The sequence below is a fragment of the Ambystoma mexicanum genome, chromosome 6p (assembly GCF_040938575.1).
Source record: "Ambystoma mexicanum isolate Mex_15411 chromosome 6p, UKY_AmexF1_1, whole genome shotgun sequence".
NCBI lineage: Eukaryota > Metazoa > Chordata > Amphibia > Caudata > Ambystomatidae > Ambystoma > Ambystoma mexicanum.
In genome coordinates, this window is record NC_090935.1 from 868,344,050 (window position 1) to 868,363,210 (window position 19,161).

Below are 19,161 nucleotides of genomic sequence, written 5' to 3' on the forward strand. Positions count from 1 at the left end.
ACACCCAACCAGTCGCAAGAGTCAAGACAGGTAGACGCAGAAAAATGTACCAGGCAGGGAGCTAGAAAAATGTACCAGGCAGGGGTGCCCACTCTCCCCATTGCTTTACATCCTAGCCATGGAAACAATAATGCACTACTAAAGGACAGAATATCTTGCGGCATGCATAGTCATCGATGGCGTGAATCACCTGATATCAATGTACAGCGACGGCACCTTGTTATATATTCAGAACCCAGAGGATAACTTAGAGCTGATTATGGAAGCCCTGGCATGGTTTGCACAGTTATCAGGAATCATGATCAGCATAAATAAATCATCCCTGTTCCTGATAGCAGGATTATTGAAGATGGGGCACAACATGCTCCCAGTCCTCGCACTACAGTGGAGTGTCAGCACGTTTAGATACCTGGGGGGTCAACATATACCATGACCCAGTGTCGGAGCATGTTAACAAAACTCTGAACGCCCTAGAAGGTATCAAGAATTCCATAAAGTTCTGGAATAAGTTGCCCCTCTCGTTAATGGGCAGGGCAGCTCTGTTCAAATTGGTGGTCCTGCCTAGGCTACTGCACTATTTTGTGAATGTCCCATACTTTATTCCAAAACCTTCAAGACACTAGACGCCATATCACACGGATTTATATGGCAGAATGGTAGGTGCAGGATAGCTATGTCCTCTCTACGCAGACTGTATGAAGAGGGGTGAATCAGGGTCCCACACTTCGAGTTATATTGCATAGCGGGACAACTGCAATTTGTGGTGGACTGGTTTGTGGAGGACCCTTCCCCAGACACACAGATGCTTCAACCCACCAAGCCACGCTTTTATTGGAAGGAATTACTATGGAATAAGAGACCCTGTGCGCGCCAGGGTTCACACTTGGTGACCTTAAAAGAGCAGGTGTGGGACAGAGTGCTCGGACAGATCGGATTTAGGGACCCGTTCTCAGCACAGATCCCCTTGGTATCGGTGGTACTGACCACTACACAAGCGCGACTGGGGATACGAGCGAACTGGGAATCCAGTAGCGTTGCCATGAAAGGTGACCTACTGCAGGACACATCCTTCATACCCTTTCGTAAGTTAGTTGAACACACGGGCCTGCACGGAGGCCAATATCTGCTACACTGCACTATCAAGAGGGAGATCATATGAAGATGACCCACATATGGAGAATTAAAGGAAAACACTCCATTGTGATACCCTCGGAAGGAGGACATTCCATATCCAGGATATGACTTACTTCTAACTGGCAGACGCCCCATAATATCAGCTGTCAGATGCAAGTTGGAGGAAGACCTTGGCGCTCCTTTTTTAGATACACACTGAAGGAGATTCTGGGATACCACAAGAGTGTCCCGGAGCGCTAGATTGCAGCTGGTTCAGCTGTTCGTGACACACAGGGCATATATGACCCCCTTCAGAATTTCACGTTTCCCTAGCGCAATAGCACAACACTGCCCTAGGTGCAATTCCGAGAATGCTGGCCTGCTACATATGTTTTGGACATGCCCCACAGTGAGGATATATTGGCAAGCGGTAGAGGCCAGAATGAGCAGGGGAGGGCTGACATTGGATGTACTGTCCCCTGGGGCATGTTTGCTCGGTCGATTCTCGCACCCCAAATGTGTAAAGCGCATACATAAGATGAAAGATCTGGTGTACATTTTTTAGCTAAACGCAGAATTGCTATGGCATGGAAAGCCTCCAGGGGCCCCAATATTGATGATTTGAAAAAGTAGGCGCAGGCTGATACAGTGGCCTTGAGGGAGGCGGCTCACTCTGGCCTGTCTGATGCCAGTGAAGTTGTCATGCCATGAGACTTCCTAATACTAAGTCTGCATGCTCCGGTAGTGACCGACTCGGGCAGGGCGACCACACCCCCTTAGCAATCCTAGATATCCGAGACAATCTGAGCTGAACGGTATGACGTTTATATAGGTTACAAACTAGTACTGAAGGCAACATGGGTGGAGGGAATCTCGGTGGGATGGGGGAAGATCAGTTGAGAAAGAGGTTTTCGCAGAGTTAATGCTTGGTTATTGTTGATAATGTACAAGATTGTAATATTGATGTTTAGTCTGTAAACATTTGAAAATCGAAAATCAATAAAACCTGTTTAAAAAAAAAACTATGAAACTGGTCAAGCATCTTCTGAAATAAAGCTGGTTTAACATAACCCGGGCTCTCCTATACATCCAACATATCTTTTCCAATATCATGAAGCAAATCATTGCACTGATCTCTTGTATTGTGCTTGTCATTTGCATAGCGCCTTTTACCAATATTTTAGTCTCAATATGCCGTTAGTGGGAGCGCCCTCGGAGGACCGAAGTCCACAGTGTTGGAGGTAATGGAGTAAGGTTGGGATGCTTGTGTGCATTTGGCCAAGTAAGTCTTAGCAGGGCTGGCCAGGCTCCGGTAGAGAGCAACCCATGCGGTCAGGCATGCGGATGGGTGTTGAGAGGAGTCAGGAGATAGTCCTGGCTGTTTTTTGATGTGTGCAGGTAGCCATGCCTGTGTCCACTGTAGTGGTGTTTAAAATTTTACATTTGCGTAGCGCTCATACAGCCCTTGGGCATCGTAGCACTGTTAAACGTACCTAGCAGAATTTGGTGGCGATTTGGTGTTTGTGTGCCTGCTTATGTAATTGGCTTCTACCTAAGCTGGTTTACAAGCAATCTTACATACTCATCACAGTTTGTACAGAGAATTAACGAAGGGAAAACTTACAATCCGATAAAAACATTAAAGCCTTCATTTCAGCTTTACTTGAATCAAATGAATCCCTAGTTCATGTCAGATGGCTGCTACAAAGACTGGCATTGGGACTCTCAATACCTTACGCCAACCTAATGCCTCTAGTTTGTTGAGGTAGTCAAGAGCTCAAACACCAAGTAATTCAGCACCATAGTTCATTTTTGGAATGCACTTTTTCATCATAAAAAGTTAAAACTAGATAGCGAAAATCTTCTGTATTTTATGTTGATTTCATCATTTGATTTGCCCAAATTGATAGCTTTTTGTTTGAGGATACTTTTGAGTAAAATTTTCTATAGTTCGCCACATATCAGGAATCCCAAGTACGTTAAGATCGATCTCCACTTTGGATAGGAACACATGATCCAAACAACATTTAAATGAACATCGTTTTTTAGTTTGAGTAAACTGCAAAAGCTTAGTCTTCCCAACATTTTTTTTTAAAAAAAAATCTTTTGCAAACATAGAGAAAGTTGACACATTTTTGTAATCGTATAGCCGTACAATCAAATATTCAAAGTCGGCATAGGCCAACCAGGATAGATCAAAAGAATTGAACTTTGGAGAGACAAACAAGGCAGGTCTCAAATACTCTCCTGCATCAGAGACATATAGGTTAAAGAGGTTGGGTGCAAAAATGCAACCCTGCCACAAAACTGATTAAGTCTCATTTTTACAGGATAAGGAGACTCATGGAGTTCTAAAATTAGTCAGAGCAGACAATCTGGTATTCCCCTCTTAGCCAATTTGACCCAAAGAAGATTGCATTTCACAGGGCTGAACGCAGCCCACCGGTCAATTGAGGCAACAGAGATAGCTGGCACCTTTTTAGACCAAGACAAGTCCTAGAGAAATGTAACTACAAAACCATTTAGTACTGTGGCCTTTCTGTAAAGCCTTTCGGTAATTTGTTTAATCAACCAACCTCATAAGCACAAGACTCGAGGACTGATCATAACCGTGACGCAAAGACCTTGCTGTCTGCTTCCATTCAAGTGATATGGCGGTAATTCTAAGGATCTTCCTTCAAGCACTTCTTGAAAATGGGAATAACTTAGGAAAACCTTCAGGACTCCGGAAAGCTCTGAGCCAATACGATATTTTTAAATAAAATGGGGAGAATTATAGACCCAAGTGACCGGGTCACTTATGAATAATTTATTTGAACGTTGATTAGGGCACGGAGCCCTAGAATTACTTATTCCATTAATGACCTCCAAGACAATCTCCCAATCAAAATGTAGCTCCCAGTGTACTAAGCTGCCCATCGGACTCTCCAACGGCTGAGATGACGACTTACAATTCCTTCCATAACGTGCCTCAAAATGGGCTACCCAAACCGATTCACTAACAGCATTAATTTGCTTTACAGCTTGACCAGTATCGAGTTCATTAATAGTTTCCTAAACACTACAGAAATACTCCTGCTCTTCAAAATTTCTGTCATAAATTCTGCATCTTTCTGCTACATAAGAGCTCCATGCTGTTTAATATGGTGCTTATATTCCTATTTTACTGTTTTACTAAGAAACCTGTTCTCTTCAATTGTAGAATTAGACTTAATAATAGCTCTAATTGTAGCAAACATATTACTTTCCTTCCGCAATTTGCTTATCAAAAACGTGTAAGTGCGACTTACTTTTTGTATTTCTAATCTTAAGGATCTTATCAGAAAGTGTCCCCTATAATGGCCTCAATACTGTTTTCACAATTGAATAGATTGAATGTCATCAGCTTCCATTCGTAAGTAGTCTTACTTAAAATAGATCCCATATGTCTATTTAAACGAAATATAACCCCATCTTGCCAAATTACCTGATTCTTGCCACAATTAATATTTATACCTCCTTTTCCCAAATCGATATCAAAGGATGCTTGCAACATATGGTGATCGCTCCACTTCGTTCTTACGACCCATAAGAGCGAACACCTTTCATACATTGAATAAACAGAAAAAATATAGTCAAGAGTTGATTCACAGATCCCCCTATGCCAAGTAGACGGGATAGGAGAGTCCCAGTGAATAGCCCGGTTCAACATATGTAAGCCAAGGGAATACCGCCTATAATGCCACTTCATTCCGTTCGCATCTTTCCCACTCTGACCCACTTGGAAAAAAGGGACGTTTCATTCCTCTTCAATATTTGTTCATAATACAAGCAGAGTTTTAAGTCCCCAGCGAGTAAAAACCTGCCCCTTTTTATTCACAAGTTTACATTTAGTAATAAGCACAGATGGATCCTTCAACAATGAGCCCAAACAACCAACCCCTTCATGCCAATACATGTTTACTAATGATAAAGTACTGAAAAAGCCATCCCTGCCCAGCAGAGTCTCCACCACCAAAGACCCATGCGGGATGTTCATCATTTTACTTCCTCCTAAACCGTGGCACTTTCGGATTGCTGTACGGAGCCCACCATGAGGGGCGACCGCCTTTGCTAGTACAAGCTTCTTGAATAAAAACAGAAAAACCATCCAGCGCCAGGCACCGAGTGAGACATGTTTTTTTGTTTTGTTTTAAACAATTATATTGTTTTTTATTTATTAAGCATCACATGTGCAGGGGAGCCATGCGTCACATGAACACGAAAAATACAGAAACCTTCCCACTTCCCTTGCAAGACCAATGTACCAACTAACCAAAACGTAAAAACATGACCTTCCATTCAACCCTCTGCATTGTCCACAAGGCTTTCTGGGTCCTGGGTCCAAAATACCTTCAGCTATCCCTCCGCAAATACCTGCCCTTCTCGAGCTCTTCGCTCTTATACCTCCAACTCCCTCAGGGTCAGTCGTTTTTAAAAGAAACGAGTTGGGGATAGATCTCTGTCTGGAACAGCCTCCCTGCCGCTCTGAAACTTGAGGAGTACCATCTCCGGTTCCGGAAGTACCTCAAGACCTTCCTCTTTTTTGTTGTCTTCGCGCCCCCTCTCCCGTGCTGATATGTTCTCTCTTGGCACCGTGCACCTGGCCACCCTCTGTCCTTCGGGCCCAGGTACCTGCTCACCCTGCCACCCTCCCGCACTGCCTCCGGGCCACCCCTTGCACTGGGGTCTGTATCTGTACCCATACAGACCCCCCTTTTTCTTCCTGCACTTATCATACCTACCCTGTCTGCTGCCTTAAACCTAGCACTTGCAAATTGCTGACTGCATTACCACTGTTAGTTGCCTTTAATATTTATTTATTTATTGTTATTTATCTGTTTCTCCTCTGCTTCGCACTTTACATTTCTCCCCCCTTCCATGCACTTTTCCCCTCACCCCTCTCCCATGCACCTGTGCGTTCTCAATGTCACTGGGCCTAGTAAGATTGCTGTTTTGTTCTCCCCTGTTCCCCTCCCTTGCCTTGTTGCGCTCTGAAACACTTGTGTATGAGCGTGATAGAAATAAAATATCAATCAATTCTGTCTACACCAAGTCTCCTGGGTTGCCCTTTACCTCCCACCCAGTGTGTTGCACCATCCCAGTACTTGCATACTCAAGGTTGTCCATGCGCTGTGTGCATAGTATCCAGGGGTTCAAACATTGCTCAAGTTGATGCATTCCAAGATGCAACATCCTTGCTGGCCTCTCTTAGTCCCAAGTACACAGCCCTATGCCAGACCACAGTCTCTGCCAATGCCCATTTCTGCGGGTCCCCCCCCCCCAACCCCCACTATGCTGTGACATTAGGGCCTTCTGCAGCTTTCCAGGGTATCACAATCCCGCGCTTAGCCAATACACAGACAAGAGCCTTCATTTTCATGAGGGGTCGTGCTCCTTTCTTAAATGGAAATAACCCCAATAGGCATGCTTCTGGGGGCCACTCCCTTATGTCTATGCCTCCCCCAGACACTGTGTCCGCAATCTATTCCCAGTACTCACAGATCACCGGGCAAGACCAGAACATGTGTAGAAAGCCTGCCCTGTCCTCTGAACACCTGGTGCATTGATGTCTAGCTGCTCCCTTAAATTGAGAGATCATAACAGGTGTTGGGTAAGTTGTATGTGTTGCAACAATTGTGTAAGTTTAAACCTGGCATTTCTCAAGACATTTTTTAGGATACAATACAACCTGTGCCCACTCGGTATCTGAGAACGTCCTGCCCAAGTCTGCCTCCCACTCTGTCCAGGAGCAGTTCATACCAGACCATTCGACTAGTGCGGCAAAGTCAGGCCAAAGTCAGGCATCTTCCTCTCTTGGAGCATGTCGTCCAGCGCAGCCACCCCTCTACCTTTCCAATACCTCATTATCCCCTGTACACTCTGTGGCTTCACTGCCAGGACCATGACTAGAGGAATGTTGAGGCAATTGGGGTCCACCACCCATAAGAATGTCCATGCTATATGAGAGGCACTTGCCCAGTGTTAATAAATGTGGTGCTTGATCACACCTGGTCTCGCGCACCCACAGTACCTCTTCAAGTAATTACTCTGTGGAGGGCTCCAAAAGCTTTGTGTCCAATGCTGGCTCATCTGCCAGCCAGCTCACCATAAACTGCAGCTGCCCTGCTTGGAAGTACAACACGAAATAGGGGTATTCTAATACTGCCCACCTCATAAGACCTCTGATCTGTACTTAAAGCCATTCAGCGTCTCCCCCCCACACCCTATAAAAACTAAAACTCCTGATCAGTGCGCCATATTTCTTGCAACATTCTAATTCTGAATGGTTTTAGCATGCTCGTACACTCCAAATTGGTAAAAAGATGTATATTCCCTTTTGAGTTCCATGAGTATACAGACAACTGGTCAGGGATGCTGAAGGTCCACCTGTGAATTATTTACCATAGGGTTACATTTTCCTTTAAAAGCTGTGGTCCGCTGCAAGTAATCAACTAGATCTAATCGCTGCAAACCTTTGTAATGAGTCTTTGACCCTCGCTGTTGCCACTCCCTCCAGCATTGACAGACACAACAATGTCACCAGCTCACTGAATAGGATTAGTGACACTAGTTTCTAAAATTGGCTCTTTATGTTCACAAATTTCCAAGTTTTTCTTTTGGAATAATATTGAGTACAATTCTTGAACCAAAATGTTAAATAACCTTCTGTCTAAACCATATCGACAAATTTCACTCCGTTGATATCTTTATATGAGTGACTTTAGATTTGGAATTTTTTAGAAAATTGTCAAGACATTCACTCAATTAGAACCTAACATCAAATCCTCCTCCTACAAACTGGTAACCATCACCTTTTTGTTAAATACACTAGTATTATGGGGAGTGTGCTTTGACACATTCTTCTCAGGATTTATGGACCATACTACAGCTATCTTTGTTGACTGTACAAAATAGTCCGTACTGCAAGCACCCTTTAATATACTGTGGACAATGGGGACGGAGCCCCCTCTGACCAGTTTCACAATTTTGGCCTGACCCTCATTCAGTATTCTTACAGATGATTGATAACAGGATTTCCCACTAGCAATACGTCCGAAAGGGCCACGTAACAGATTAAGCCTACTAAATTGGTTACTAATCTTTATATCATTCTGCTGTCTGATCAATTTCTCCAACAGTGCATTATGCAAAGCAGATGTATCCCTCTCCTTTGATGACTCAGTACTCCACCCCACATTCTGAAAAGTCCTACCAACATCAACTCTGTGTATCCACAGAACGTATACATTTCCCCAGAGAAATGTCATTCGTTACTGAGCATACCGCCATAATGGTACACAGGACAAGTCCCCAGTTGATGTCTTTAGCAAAAGTGATAGTGCCACTTACAATAGGGTCTACTGAAGCATTAATCGTATCAGTTTGAACTGCATTGCTCACACAGTCACAATTTGTCAGTACAATAAACTCCCCTGCATCAGAGTTTATGGTGACATTCTCCCTCATCTTCAAAGGTGTGCCATATATTTTCTTGCTCATTAGTGGTCTCCTGCTCCTTTTTTTTCTTTACCTCCGGGGTAATTAAACGGACGGATTAAAGATTCCAAAATAGTCGGGTTACATATACATTTTCCTGATGACCTTTGCTCTCGTTTACTGGTCTTAATGTTTTTTGTTTCGTTTTTGTTTCCGTGTTTCTTCCCACTTTGTTTGCATTTACGCTGATCTAGAGAGCCTGAAGGCCCTTCCAAGGAGCCACTTGGATCCGCTCCTATACCGAGCAGATTTGCAGAGGAACCATTAGCCATATTAAACTGTTAATTCTGATGCAGCCTCTTCTCTGACAAACAATAGATAACTGTTCAAATCTTCCTGTGCAACTTGATTGCCGTGACTAGCGTTATTGAGGTCATACTTCCGGCTAAAACTGGCATAGATTGGTCTTCATATTATATGGCTCCAGAAATAAATGATTTGTCCCCCCCCCCCCCCCCCCCCAATTCCAAACCTCCCATCCCCTCCAAGCCACACTTCAACACAGATTGGCTTGAAGCCTGAGGAAGTGAGGTCACCTCTCTGTGGGAGAATTCTACCCAAGGATTCGACATGTTATATTGATTTCACTGAGAATCAGTGTATGAGCTTTCAACACAACTCTTATATTGCCGCATTAGTCAGCAAATGAGCACAGAACTGAATTCAAAGCTGAAATTGTTGGAGAAATTAATCTAACTCGATCGTCGGCCTCCCTGAGAGTATGTGCAAGGGAACCCCTTCACGTAAACTCGTCCTCCCCACATCTTCAAACGAATTAGAAGACAAAGGTTCGGTTAAAGCAGTTAATAACCCGAGTTCCAAATCTCCATGAACAGGGGAGCCCGGAACGTTCAAGTTATTGAAGCTTTCCCTATGAGCAGCAGCCGTTTCTATTTGCTCTGAAATGTGAAGGTTGTCAGCCAGCTCAACCATGCCCTGTCGTTAATATTATATTGATCAGTTAACACATGAGCGCAAATAACCGCACCATCTTTCCCACACTGTTCTTGGCTGTATTAGGACGGGTTAGTCATTCCAAATGCCATGGAAGATATCCCTACCAACTTCACAGTGGAGTTCTAAAAGGGAGCAACAGATTGACTGCGTAATTTGAGCGTCTCCCCATCAAGATTTAAATTGCCCTTAAAACACCAAACGTAGAAATCGTCAGAGAAAAGTCACCACCTTAATTCGCTCTGCAAGGTTTTTTTTTAAGAAGCCCACTAAGGCAGATGTAATTAGTTGGGCTCCTGGGCTAAAGCAGTAGAGTATAGCTCGCTAATCAAGTCCTCCCACTGTGCTGACAAGACTACACGATCGTCCAAACCCCAAAACGCCAGGCCAACTGCAATAGTGCACTTGCACATTACCATACTTGTATTGCAGAACTGTTAAAATGTTGCATGTTTATTGGAGTTGCATTTACTGCCTTGCCAGAAGCTTGTACTTTATCGTGCTAGAAAACCTGAAGCGTCAACCGTTTTGTGTGTGTGTGGATTCTGACACTATTAAAATTAAGGTTTAGTAATGAGTTTTAAGAGATGTATATTTTTGTATTTTTTGTCACAATGTATAGAAATGTGTGGAACTTCTCGTTACCAAATTTTTATTTAAGTACTGTACATACTCTTGTGCCTTGTGTGCGCTACTAAAACAAATGTATGATATTCCCTATTTTAAGCAGAATTGTAGCATACAAATGTAGTTGCTTCACTTGCTGAACGATGCGGGATAGTCATTAACAGACACTTTCCGTCTTTAAAAGGGCTGCAATGATTTTAGACCAGTACAGAAAAAAGTCAAAACTCTTCCGCACAAACATTGTCTTGGTGCCCCTGGGAGATGACTTCCGTTATAGCGACAGCTCAGAATGGGATCAGCAATTCCAGAATTATCAAAAGCTTTTTGATTACATGAACTCCCACCCCGAGCTACATGTGAAGGTATGTGTCAATCCTATAAAAGCGCTTTTAAATTTGCCTAAATGTAATAATTCCTTCTGAAAAATAGGTAGTGTGCTTGCTAGTTTAAGTTGCCTTTCTACAGTGGTTTCCACGTCTTGAGTTTGACACTGTTGGTGTCCTATACTTGCTTGCTGTTTTACTTTTTATTGTATTCTCTTCAAACTCCGCCTCCTTAAACAACTTAATGTTTGAAATTATTTTATGCATTATCTGAAATAAATGTAGATTTTCATTCATTGAACTTTGACCTTTAAATAGTGCTTTGAATATTAACAAACTACCCCTATTTTTTTCTGTTATTTGTACCTCATAAATGTGCAAGTCTGATCACAAGTGCCATTTGTTAACCAGATCTGATTTTTGTAGTGCTGGTTATCAGACTATTACTTCCCCCGGACGGTTTATTATGTTTGCTTCTAAGAACTTTTTGTTTTGTCATGCACACTGATGCCATCCCTCGTCAAAACTTCACAAGGCCTATCATTCCCTTTTAGCAGTGCTCCTCTGTGCTGGCAACCGAGAGATTAAGCAGCATGCAGGGTTTCATTAAATGCAACCTATATTGATTACATTTTATTGTTTTGTGACAAGTTGGTCAATTTTCATACTTTGCTTTGGGGCCCACTACTCAAGTGTCAGTAGACTGTACTAGCTCCGATTGTGGCCCATCAGTGAAGCCCTAGGTAGCAGTTTTCTAGGCGCATTCCTTGTTATGTTAATGAGTATTTGTATAGCACCTTTCACCATTGATATGGTCTCAACGAGCTGTAAACTGAATGCCCTCGGGGACCGGAGTCCAGGTCAGTGGAGATGGTCCGAGCAGTAAATAGTGTGTGTGTGCACCCTGTATGTGTGCAGATAGACTGCATTTTATGTGGTAGCTAGCCACATTCTAATGCTGGAAGTAGTGTGCAGGGTATGTGAGAAAAGTAGTTTGTGTGCAGCTAGGCTGAATTGTTGTGGGGGATAGCTGCATGCTAGTGTTGTAGATGCTGAGCAGAGAGTCCGGGTAGTGGGAGGTGTGTGCGAGTATCTGTGGGGTTGGAAGAGGCCTCCCTCTCTCTGATTGCCTTTCTGTGCCTACCAAATTAACTATGCTTCACGTTATAGGCGTCTGGTTGCGTCAGGAACCTCCAAGTCTAGTGTGAAATCGGCTGTATCTGCAACCCAGTCAAGTGAACTGCAATATTAGGCTATCCTACTGAATCAGGCAAAATGCAGTTCTAGGCCAACTAAATGTGGGTAGGTTTATGGTAATTAGGTAATAAGGGTCGTGGGGTTTTACTGGAGTGTAGTAATGGCTGTACTTCCCGCCCACACCACACTTACCTTATCAGTCACTGTAGGTTGTCTGCATTAGGCGTCCCAGGCGAATACAGGCAAAAACAGAGTCAAGCTGCTTAGTAGGGAGCTGCCCTTTACCTCTGGCACCTAGCTGGATGGCTGCCCAGGGTTCTTCGGATAAGCGGGTGGGCTGCAATGGGACCCAGTCAATCGCAGAGAGCTGGAAGCAGGAAGAGGGTGGTAGCGGTCACAGTGGGATGTAGAATCATGGGGGGCGGTCGTCGCTGGAAACGAGGGCAAAGAAAAAGGTGGGCAAAACGAGAAAGAACATTGAGGGTGCAGGGGGGGTACACTCACTTGGGCAGGATGGTGCAGCAGGATCCACTTTCATGGGCCTGTTGCAGATGGAAAGACTGTCCTGGTCGCACACCTAGCAGGAGACTTTGGTTGCCACTGGGCCCAGCCAATCGAAGGGAGCTGGAGGTGGGAAGTGGAAGCACGGGCAGTGGGTCATTGCTGGGAAACTAGGGGAAAGAAAAAAGAGGACAACCAATAAAAATGGAGGGTGAAGGGGGGGACACTCACCTGACCAGGACGGTGCAGCAGGACCCGTGCATCCACGGTTTAGCACCACAGTATTTATTAGATTAAAATTCACATATACCAACCATCCCGCCCTCTTCACTCAACCCAGTTGCATCTTTTAACTATTTCCCCTCTCGCTGCACCACTAGGGGAGATTTTTCTAAAGGCGAGGTCCAGCAAAGGAAAAGCATGAATCTCCCAGTTCTGCTTAGATCTATGACCTCCTTGCTATCCTTTAGGAGAATATTTAAACATCTCTTCTCCCAGGCAGATTCTCCTAGGCAACTTATCAGTCATTGCTCTGCAATTTCTCTGCCAATATCACCTGCGCCCAGACGCAATTTATTTTTCTTGGTACCCTATTTGGGTTTTGTATGCTAAACAAATATTTCAAATCAAACAAACCTTCCTCACTTGGTTAGTTTCTTGGTCAATTAATACAGCAAGGACTGAAACAAGTTCATTGAACAATGTTTCAGTCTTGCTCAGGTCTTCCATGGGGAAAGGGAGGTCTAACTGGTACAAACTATTGAAGCCAACCTTTTAGATGTTATGTTTTCACCATGCAGAACAATTACAAGTTAGAACACCCAATTTATATACATTTTTCACATGTGCCGGTGCAGTTTGTAAAAACAATTGCATCAATAACAGAAGAGAAAACACACCAACCCAAGATAGGAAATGAAGATCCTTGCCTCCGAGTGTGCAATGGTTCAATTTCTGCCACCTGTAGTTTCGTTGCCAGCTGACAAGTTTTCTAATTATCCAGTCTAGCAAAATGTTGATCTGTGGATAGCTGAGGAGGGTCGGTCTATCTGAACTGTGACCAGGAAAGCTTGGAGATGAATCCACTTCTGGGGCACCAGTGGTCCAGGGAGGAAGATCAGTTTCTAAACTATCAATCAGACCCACACCTCTAGTACACCAGAAGGGATCTGAATTGATTGAAAACACATGCAAATTATAAACCTCCTTGTTTTGTGGACGGAGCGGCAAGCTCATCTCCGAAAGGTCGTGGATCGTTAGTTACAACACAGTGAAAATAAAATTACCCAATGATAAAAGGGACTGTCCAGTCAAGGTTGTATAACAATATCTACTTTTATCATCATCACAACAGACAGTTAAAGCAAAATACAACCCACCATGTCTTGGAATGCAGAGGACCGGCAATTTCAAAGAAGGAAAAGAGATGCACTCTGGATACTTGGTTTCAACACAAAAGGAGCAATGGGTCGTAAAATGTCACTAGGTGCCTTCGGAGAAGGATTAGTGGGACAGAACCACAATGTACCTTGTGCTGTAGGCGTTCTTGGTGCTTAACTGGGTCGAGTCTGTTTCAGGACACTTTGCAGCTTCTGCAAGTTCACGACGGGAGACAGCTGCGGAATAGGCAGCTGACAGTTTCGCGAGCGAAGCTGGATGGACAGCTGCAGGCTGGTCTACACGGCGGCTTGGGGTCAGGAATCGTCTCAGTGCTGGTCAGCAGTTCTGAACCACTGGTCAGGGTGTCTCGGATGGCTTTAGTGACTGGAGTTTAAAAGTCGGCGGTGCAGTCGGTTGCAGCTCGAGGGGCTCGATTGGCTGAAATGTCCTTTGAGGCAGACGTCGGTAGATGCTCATCGATGCACTAGCATTTTCACTGGGCTTGTGTCGTCCTTTTAAGGTGGACAGGCCAAAGCTGAGGAGTGTGTTGCAGGCAGCTGCCTTGTCTTTGGTTTGGTGTTTAGAGACTCGCTGGTAATTCCCACCTAGGACGCTTGTTGCATAGCCTAGCAGGGTACGCTGTGTGCTGGCTGGGTACCGGTTCTGGAGCTGCTAGAGGGTCCTCTGGATTTGATATCACCCTCTGTTCCCTGTGAGATGTTTAGGGGAGGGATTTTGTTCCCCTCTTGGAGGTCCGGGCCTTCTTTCACTGGCAAAAGATGTGAGGCAGACAGTTCCTTCAGCCAGGGTCCAATGCCGAGTTCTTCTTGTTATTCCTTGCAAAGTCTTCAGATGATCTGCCCTCCTTTAAACCCAAATGGACCACAGGGATTGGTCTAGGCTAAGCCTACCTTTTAAAGAACCAATTCTGGGCCCCCAACAACAATCCCCTGTATGCTTGAGGTCATAACCAGAGTGCTTTTGGGGGGGGCGTGGCTTGCAATGGAGCTGTGAGGAGAGCCTGAAGAGAGCTCCTGGGGCTGATCCGTATTATCCTTTTGTGTATGGGCATAATAAAATCTGAGACACGTTTGTGTGTGGGAAGGTCTGTGTAGCACTTGTGCGGAGTTCCGCATGATTTGCTGGCCCCGGCTGGCTGCTGCTGGACATAGACTGCGTGTGTGAAGACAGCAAGATGGCAGCCGACATGGGACTGATGAGTGTCTGGCCACTGTGAACTGAGAGAAAAGGAGGAGGAGCGGGACGCCCACTAAGTAGGACTTGGTGCGGCACCACTGACTGGGTTACGCCTGCCCGGATGGCATTGTAACTACACAAAGAAGCCCAATGATCGGACGGTGAGGGAGGCTAGAGGCCTAGAGGGCATACAGCAGAGCTGACACTTTGGTCCTTGCTGCAGTGGACAGCCGTGTCCAGTGAAGAAGCTGGGTACAACATAGCCTGAGGACAGCAAGTCCTGGTTACACCGAAGGGCAGCAATGCATGAACAACACGTCAAAGGACAGCTGACGTCCCATGTGGCGGTTAAGCAAGTTGTGGTGTGAACCTGGTCGGCAAAAACGTGACCGGTGAGGGACAAAAAAGACTGCAGCCAGCGAGTAGAGATTCCGGATGCCATCAGCTTTAGCCTCACCAGAGAAGGAAAGCTTGAAGAGGGGAACACTGCCCATATACCCTCACCCGGCCCGACACAGTTGTTGTGCACCAGAGCAACTTTGGTCTGCGGTATATTATACGGCAGAGGAGGGCACTGTCCGAGTATCGCCCCAAGAATTGAGCCGAATTGTGTGCACTGGAGTAAATCCTGCCTGCGGAGCGGCAAATGGTGTTAAACCCTGCCGGGCAAGAGACAACTTGGCTGCCTTGCCTCGGGTGGGATGGCTGCGTGTGAGGTCACACATGAGTCGGCTGAGTGCTGGACAGACTCTTATGGCCTGCGAATACTTTGCTCTAAACCCAGCATTGAATAGATCTGACACTAGACAATGCAGATCCGCCCCACAGGCTGGGTCCCTGCAGATGCTCTTGACAGCATTTGGCCTAATAGACATCTGGAGGACACTGCACCCGGACACCAGGCACTTTTCCCATTTCTGCGCTCCACATGCAGTCCACACCAGGATTGACTATTGTTTTATTGGTCAGGAGATTGTAGATGATTTCACAATTGCTGAGTAGAGAGGCAGGATTCTGTCAGATTATGCTCCCGTCCGTCTGCAATGGCACTATGCATCCCCGACCCCCAATCCCCACATGGAGGCTCAGAAGTGAATCTTTACACGACATCCTATTCTGTGACCACATAAAAAAAAAGCATTGACGAGTATGTTAAACATAACGTGGGAATCCCTGAAGGTTGTCATTAGGGGCGCCGCCATTGCAGAATCCAATAGCGTTCAAGCCAGGATGGGAAGGGAGTTTACATCAGCGGAGGACAAGCTGCAGAAGGCGGACCAGTCCTGCGAGGGTCAGAATGGAGAAGGGGCAGATGCAGTGAAGTTCAGAAATAAGTGTGTAGTGTTGGGAAAGACTGGGGAAACATAATTATGCTAAGTATATTGAGAGACAACATAAGGAAGGGGATTAGCCAGGCAGGCTGCTGGCATGGTTATATTAGAGGGAGGAGAATCGAAGCCCAATTCAAATGCAGAATGAGGTTCTTTGCCAAACATAAGTTGGAAGTAATGCTGCCTTTAAAGAATTTTACAATACCCTCTACCAGGAGGGGCCACAGGTATCACAGGCTCATATAAGGGAGGTGCTGGAAGGGATAGACCTGCCTCGCCTAAATCAAGAGGCGATTCACAGTTTGGAAGAGCCCATTACTTTGGAAGAAATACGATGCACTATTAGGGCATTGCCTACAGGCCAGACCCCAGGCTTGGATGAATTGGCCGGAGAGTTCTACAAAGAATACATAAATGAACTTGCCCCCAGCTCCTGAGCGCATTTATGGACTCCTATGAGGATTTCTTCCCCCTCAGCCTGAGAGAATCGATGATTACATCTCTCCTTAAACCACAAAAGCCACCCACGAAGTGTGATTTGTACAGGCCCCTATCCATGCTCAATCAGGATAGTAAGATCTTGACGGCTACACTGGCCACTCGGCTGAAGAGCGTGATCCACACGATTATCCATCCAGATCAGACTGGATAAGTCCCAGGCAGGAACCTGCATAGGCTACATCATGTCATAGATCATACAGCGTCTGGGGAGACCCCATGTGCAATAGCAACGCTTGACGCAGTCAAGGCGTTTGACTCAGTGAGGTGGGAATGGCTCTATGCAACGATGTGTAGGTTTGGCTTTGGGCAGACATACTTAAGATGGGTGCAGCTGATTTACACTCAACCAGTCGCAATAGATCGATAGACACATTTCAGAGTCTTGGTAACTAGAAAAAGGGACCAGACAGGGGTGCCCGCTGTCCCCATTCCTTTACATTCTGGCCATGCAACCGATAGCTCAATACTTGAGGTCCGAGTACCTTGATGCGGGCATATTTGATATTAGGTGGCTAACGCCATCTATATAGTATGCTGATGAAACCTTACAGTATATTCAGCAGAACCTGGAAGACAATTTAGAATTGATTATGGAAGCCCTGGTGTTTGAGGAGTTGTCAGGGATAAAACAAAAAGTATAGACAAGTCCTCTATGCTTGTCTAGAAGGAGCAAGCATTCGCTCCTGGTTTTGGTACTACAATGGACAGTGGCATGTTTATATACCTGGGAGTGAGCCTATACCGCGACCCAGAGACAGAATACGACAACAACACCTCGCGCACCTTGGAGGGTATTAAAAATTATGAGTTATTGGAATAAATTGGCCCTATCGGTAATGGGCAGACCTGCTCTGTTGAAAATGGTGGTCTTGCCTCACCTGTTACACTGTTTTGTAAATGTCCCATACTACATACTGAAGTCCTTCTTCAGGACGTTACACTCTGTATGCAGAGTTTTCTTGTGGCAGAACAGCAGGCCCAGGGTAGTGCCGTCCTCCCTACGTAGACCCTGTGACAAAGGTGGAATCAGGGTTCCACACTGAGTTGTATTACATAGCAGGACAGCTGCAATTTGTAGTTGACTGGCTGGCAGCTGGCCCCAACCCTGATATGCGGATACTCATGTGTACAGAGCCACATTTCTATTTAAAGGAATTATGGGCCAAGAAACCTTGGGCACGCAGTGGGTTGTGTGGGATAGGGCACTCAAACACATAGGGCTTACGGACCCGATCTCGGCACAGATTCCCTTGATATATCAGTAATATCGACCTCTCCACAAGCGCGACTGGGGATACAAGCTATTTGGGAACCCGGCAGGGTGGTTACAATCGGGGAACTATTACGGGACACAACTTTCATACCATTTGGTGAATTAGTTGATATTACTGGGATACACCGAGGCCAACACTTACTATATTGCACAGTTAGGAAGGAGATCACAGGCCGTTGGTCTACGTGGGGAGAGTCAATGGAAAAGCATTCAATTGTGAATATCATGTACAAGATCTCAGAGGGTGGACACACTATATCCAGGATATGACTTACTGTGTACTGGAGGTCTCACTGCACCATTGGTAGTCGGATGCAAGTGAGCGGGAGACAATGAGGGCAAGTCTGAATGCTAGCTTTATTCAGGCGCGAACTGGCTCCCCGGCGGTAATCCCGCCTCCTTGCCCACTAACAAACTGTAATAAACAGAGGACTGTTCCTCTTAACTGACAACAATAAAGGTAGGACATTACATCTCCCCGTCACTTAAACAAAACTTGGACTAGGTTAATTGAGTTCCTCGATCCACCTTGTGGGCCTTCTGATGACCCTCTTGGATGGACTGCGCGCTGCTGGGGACAGTCTCGAGATTGCTCCGTCACTGTCACTGTCATCAGCGTTTTTCTTCACAGTATTCAGAATCTATATCTGAAAAGTCCTCCATCAGTGTCCTTGTGACGCTGGCACTGGTGTTGGTGCCTCTGAATGTCCTGAAGAAGGATGAGTTTCTGGTGATGGTGCCTTGTGGGCTTGCTGCCATTATCACGGAGCCCTGAATGTGAGTTGCTGTCATGGGATCCGGCTTGAAAGCGGGTGTGTCCTTCGTGACTTGATTTTGTCTTACCAGAACTTGGTCTCCTATCTGGATCGAGCTTGGTCTTGCTTGTCTCTTGGTGTTAGTATATTGTTTCATCCTGGCTTTGCTCTCAATCCTTGTTTCGAAGGGATTGTGTCCTCCGACGTATTCCTCATCTTAGATATATCCTTCCAGCTCTGCTGGCCTCGGAAAATTTTTTCTCTAGAGGGCGCTGCGCGTCGACCTCCCTCGAGTCGATGTCCCTCGACAGCCGCCGTATCGACGCTCGACGTCATCCTGCCTATAAAGGCCGCGCGCAGCGTCCGTTGCTCAGTTCCGTTTTTCCGCGCTTACTCGGTGCCTCGGAATACCGTTGCTCAGTTCTTAGTCAGATTAATCCTATTTACCTCGAGTTATTCGATCCGTACTCGATGGCTTCCTCGTCGGAACC

At 45.5% G+C, this 19,161-nt stretch overlaps 1 protein-coding gene across 1 annotated transcript in view; it reads left to right on the top strand.

The window, feature by feature from the left end:
* MAN2A1 (mannosidase alpha class 2A member 1) overlaps nt 1-19,161 on the top strand; it is a 1,346,034-nt gene that overhangs the window by 633,037 nt on the left and 693,836 nt on the right. Inside the window, exon 8 of the mRNA XM_069625484.1 lies at nt 10,397-10,574. Coding sequence (XP_069481585.1) covers nt 10,397-10,574 — 178 coding nt within the window. The remainder of the gene's footprint in view (nt 1-10,396; nt 10,575-19,161) is intronic.